General features: G+C 47.1%; 1 protein-coding gene across 1 annotated transcript; it reads left to right on the top strand.

The window, feature by feature from the left end:
• Positions 1–697: 697 nt before the first annotated feature.
• LOC119720981 (metabotropic glutamate receptor-like) lies at positions 698–5,298 on the top strand. The gene is made up of 2 exons (XM_038190845.1): positions 698–2,960; positions 4,792–5,298. Exons 1-2 carry the CDS (start codon positions 924–926, stop codon positions 5,296–5,298), a joined length of 2,544 nt encoding a protein of 847 aa, XP_038046773.1. The 5' UTR covers positions 698–923.
• The last annotated feature ends 278 nt before the right edge of the window (positions 5,299–5,576 follow it).

The following is a 5,576-nucleotide window of genomic DNA, read 5'->3' as shown; positions in this document are numbered from 1 at the left end:
TTCGCTTACATTCGAGCAGTGAAAAAACCATCGCACTTTGAGCAAAAATATCACATTAGGCCTATGTGTGACAGTTCACTAAACAGCAAAATGTCCGAGATACATTTTGGGATCGTCCAGACTCTTTCTTTTGAACGATCTGTAAAACTAATGTCATTTCGTAGTAAACGCGCTCCGCGCCCAAATGGGCGCATTCCCTCAAAGGTCGCCTTTGATATAGAGTTTCAGCCTATACGCTTTTTTTTTTTTGGTCATGCGCAATCTGCTGACGGGCTTCACTCGTACGCCCGCCCTGCAAACGGGACGCTGGGAAGGGCTAATCTCTTCGAGCTCTCATTGGATAGGTTTTGCGTGACCTGTGACGTACATGCAGCACGTACAACTGCTATTTATAGCGCGCGCTAGCTGCATGCGAAGGTCATGATATGAAGTTACCCATAATGCCATTCGTATACTTCCATCACAAGATTCCGTGAAGCGGCATCCGTCAGCCTTTTCCAGCACCCTGTTTGCAGGGCGGGGGTACGAGCGAACCTGCAATCTCGTGGTTTAATATCGCATCGGTGATGGGTAGAAATATCAAGAAACAATTATTAACCAGGCAGTGTTCTCTGAGCATTTACGTGAAGGTACCTCGAGGGAAGATTCACGTTTACAAAAAAATAGCCGCCTCCTTGCAGTTACCGTTTTGATTTATATTCTCGTGTAAAGTCAAAGTAATGTTTGGAAGTCTAAACTTCTGTTGTTATCGGAATGTTATCGGAAGACGCTGACATTACTTTTTACGGCAGGCTTTATTTGAGAAACTACCAGTACCCTTTTGCTATATTTTTGTAACCAAATTTACGAGGTACGTGCTTTGGGTATTCTCGCACATTCACGTGGACAGTCACTAGAATAATACTTCGGATATCCAGACGTACATGCTTTGTGATTTTAGCAGCCGCAAGATGATTTTTCGCTGGCTAGTATTATTTCTAGTGGTTCCGAGGCCGGCGATCACCGGCATCATCCCGAGTGCAGCACACGCCAGCATGACCAGGCCCGGGCATGTTATCCTGGGGGCAAGCTTACCTATTCACGGCTGGTCTTCTGGACCTCCTTGCAGTGGCAAACTGTCCGACTGGGGGATCGAACTGTCTGCGATTCTGCTGTTCGCCATCGAAGAGATCAACAATCGTACCGATCTCTTGCCGAATATCACCATCGGCTACGACATTCGCGACAACTGCTACTCGGAGACTCTGTCGATATGGACGGCGCTCAGCCTAGCAAGCACATCCGAGAGACCCCAGGAGGATGTCGAGTTCACCAAGATCAGTCCGGCAGAGTACGGGAATCTTTTCTGCATCATAGGAACTCAATCGAGTGCAACTACAATAACGACGGCGCAGGCCGCCAGCCTGTATCGCATCCCTGTCATCTCTCCGTTCGCAACAAGCAACGAACTCAGCGACAAGCGCCGGTTCCCCTATTTTCTCCGCACGGTCCCTCCAGACAGTCTCCAAGCCGCGGCAATTGCCGATATTCTTCTACGATTTGGTTGGAAGTACGTCGGTCTGTATTTCCAGCTGAACTCCTACGGTGTTCACGGCGCCCAAAGCCTGCTCCACCTCGCGGAAAAACACGGCATATGTATTGCGTTCTCGGTCTCGGTACATTCTCAAGCAACAGATGCCGAGCTTCGGGACGCTGTGGGCAGACTGTCCAGCTCCCCCAAAGCCAGGGTCGTCATCATGTTTATGGATAGCGTGACAGCGAGTGGCATCTTGACGACAATAAGGGACGTTGGAATTCTACCCCACATCACCTTTGTGGGCAGCGACGCCTTGGCATTCCCCGAAGCGCTAGCAAGGTACAACGTCGAGCTGTCAATGTTACAGGGTAGCCTTTTCGTCCAGCTGCACTTCGCGAACATTCCAGGTTTCAACTACGACCGATTCTTGCAGACGATCAAACTCGGCAACCCGTGGTTAGCTCAGTGGAAGGCCGAGCGTAATTGCTCCGATCTTACGGAATGTCCGTTCCGTATTAGTGCAAATGATCACCCTGTGGTGGACGCCGTTTACGCGTTCTCGTATGCTCTTCATGATGCGTTGCACGATCTTTGTACCAATTACACCGACTGCAGTTCGACAGTTCACACTATCACCGGCCATGATTTCTTTCCGTACCTGCTAAACGCCACTTTTGAAGGGTTGGTTGGGGAGTACAGATTCGACAGCAACGGTGATCCTGGCGGGAATTACAAAATACTGAACTTTCAGATTCACAACGACACCTTTACAGCAACTGAAGTTGGGCAATGGAGCTCATCAGCAGAGAATCCCCTTCAGCTGAACGCAAGTGCTTTGCAGTGGTATCAGGACTCTCCAGATCCACCATTCTCATTGTGTCGAGAGGTGTGTCCACCTGGTTTCATAGAGGATCCACTGGAAGAGAAATGCTGCTACGGCTGCCGGAGATGCCCTACTCATGCCATCGTCAGCGGCAACTCGTGCATGCCGTGTCAGAGGGATGAGTGGCCCGACCAGAGCTTTAGACACTGCCAACTCATTGTTCCGACGTCTCCAAGTTGGAGTGAGCCCACGGTTATTGTCATCCTGATCCTTTCCGGCCTCGGACTGGTCCTTTCCTTTCTTGCAGCCCTGGGACTCTTCCACTACCGGCACCACGTGCTGATCAAAGCCGCCAGCCGTGAGCTGAGCAGCATCAACATCTTGGGACTCACTCTAGCCTTCCTTGCTCCTTTAACGCTCCTAGCTCCGATGTCGACAGTCTCGTGCCGTGCCTCGGAGGTCATGGTTGCCTTGTGTTTCACCCTGACGTACGCACCGACTCTGCTGAAGGTCAACCGGATCTACAGGATCTTCGAAGCCGGGAGGAAATCCAACAAGCGCCCTCGGTTCACCGGTCCTCGTGCCCAGCTTGCGCTTGCACTTATCGCTACTCTGCTAATGGTGAGTGTGACCTATGAATTTTCACCATACATCCGATCCCTGTCTAAAACCTAAATTGAAGACTGGGATAAGGTATTTCCCTCGTAGACCGAGTCGACCTTTTTTGGTTAGCACACCTTTTCAAAAAATGGTATATTGGGACGGCAAAATGATGAGGCCGGCCCTCTTATGAAAGATGACGAGCACTGGGGTATACTGAATGGATGAGCAGAGCCAAATAAACCACACTGCAGGACGCACTTGCTTATGATAAAATATTCCTGTTCATCTTTCAATGAACAACGCCAAGCCTCAGTCCTATAGGGGGAAAACCCATTGCCTGGAATATAACAGAAACATAAAACAACTCGGTAAGGAAATGTACCTGCGACTGTACACAATACAGGGTGAGTAAAAATGTCCCTTTTGCACGTTCTTGTCTCCCACAAAAACGGGAAAAGTTACCCATTTTTTCTCTTCGGCCAACATTCGGTCTGGGTATTGACCACAGTCTGTAAAAGTGTCACTGATATTCAGTCATGCATGAAAAAGGATATAGGCCTTTCTTTATGACTACCCAAAAACACTACCAAGACGTTTCCTATATTTTTAGGGATATGTAACGTTATTTAATGGCCAGCATACTGCAAGGCAGAACATACATGAATAAATGAAATAACTTTTCAAAGCAGCCATAGCAAGGCCGCAGTTTACTGCTGTCCAAAGGGCCTTGATGGTCAGAACGTTTTATGAAACAGGTATAGGGTAAGCTACAAGACGATAGGTTAATTTGAAGAACACATTCCGGTGGTGCGGCAGCCTAGGCTCAGACAGTGCGAAAAAAATGTAAAATACGGACAAAATGAAATATGCAAGAACCTGAACAGGACAGTGACAATGTGAACCTTATCTATAAATTCATTTTGAGGTTCAATTAATGTAATTCCATGTAATGTATGTTCTGTTCTGTTATTCCTTTTATTTCCTTCATTGTCCATGGAGGCCCATTATTGTCAATGTGTATATAGAAAATGGCCTTTTCTGAACATTGTGTCGGTAGTGTTTTCGAGTACATGTAGTCATAAAAAGGCCTGTATCCTTTTCATGCATCGCTGGAATATCAGTGAAACTTTTAAAGACCGTGGTCAATACCCAGACCGAATGTTGGCCGAAGAGAAAAATTTGGTACCCTTTCTCGTTTTGGGGGGAGACAAGAACGTATCCAAAGAGACATATTTTCTACTCCCCTATGTGCATACTGTTCATGTAAACTGTACAACACTTACTGACCGTGCAGCATGTATCACAAACACTGAGAGACTTTCACATAAACAAACTTCATTTTCTGTCATAAATTTGTGCAAATAACGTAAAAAGATGCTCACTTGGGGTTTTTTTTTTGGGGGGGGGAGTACCCTATCCCACAGTGAACATGGCAGTCATGGCGAAGCCATGCTAGTGCACACAATAAGTGAAAAGTGTGACAGAAATGTATGGCTGTGCTCAGTGGAAGGAATCTTCCAAAAAGACCGAGAAAGTATAAAATTTCCAGGTGCTGCCGAATCACTCGTCTAAATATTTACACGCTATGGCAAACGCCTCTTTACCTGTAAATGTTCTTTCAGACAATGAACATTCAAGTAATAAGCTTGCAATTACATGTATACAATATTTAGATGGACAAGTATACAATTATGCAATAATGATCCCGAATTAATTGCAATGGATAGACTTAAGTACTAACTTCTCATGTTGACGAAGACGACCGAAGCAGCTATCAATCGTAATTAAACAATAGTGATTTTGTTCCCTTCATTTAAGTTGAGTCCTCCCTTTCTTTCATTTTTCCCAGATGGTGATCTGCATCTCTGGGACTCTTATTAGTCCAACAGTCCCAGCCAAATTATATTTCAGTCCTCCGACCGGCTACATCGAGGCCTACTGTGCGTTCGGCTACGGCTCAATGGTATCCACTTTTTGCAATCTGCTGATAGTCCTAGCCTGCTGCTACTACGCCTTCAAGGCGCGCAAGGTACCCAGCAACTACAACGAGTCCAAGTTCATCGCCATCAGCGTGTACTCCACGCTGGTCTTCGGCATGGCGGCCGTGCCCGTCTACATCACGGCGGCTACCGTTCAGCAGAAGGTAGCCACGCTGTGCGTTGCCATACTGCTCAACTCCTTCCTGACGCTGTTCTGCGTCTATCTGCCCAAGCTGTACGCCATTCGCTTCGGGGTGGACGTCCAGGTTTGCGAGTGGAGGAGTAGCGGTGTGGTTTCGGCCGACAATGTTTCAGCGGCGTTACCATCATCATATGCCGATGCGCAACAGAGGAATGCCTTACCCGTGGCGAACTGAGCCTCGGATCAGGAGAGGTGATTTTTGGTCACGATCTTTACTGTAAGCCTACTTTCTGGGTCTCTTTTAGCCTGCATCTTACATGAGTTCCTAATAACCGAACAAAAGATCACAATTTGATTAGGCATTTGAGCCTGCTGAATAAAAACTATTTGTGCGCACATCTCTGTTGTTTTTCTGGACACCAGAGAGCGCTGACTTATATCAATTACAGCACTCACAATGTACAGTTAGGAAGTCTCCGAAGAAATTAAGGGGGTCAACTTCTGGCCTCTGTA

The sequence above is a fragment of the Patiria miniata genome, unplaced genomic scaffold, assembly GCF_015706575.1.
Source record: "Patiria miniata isolate m_02_andy unplaced genomic scaffold, ASM1570657v1 HiC_scaffold_9, whole genome shotgun sequence".
Lineage (NCBI taxonomy): Eukaryota > Metazoa > Echinodermata > Asteroidea > Valvatida > Asterinidae > Patiria > Patiria miniata.
Note: the sequence above shows the minus strand (reverse complement) of the source record. Positions and strands in the feature narration are given on the sequence as shown.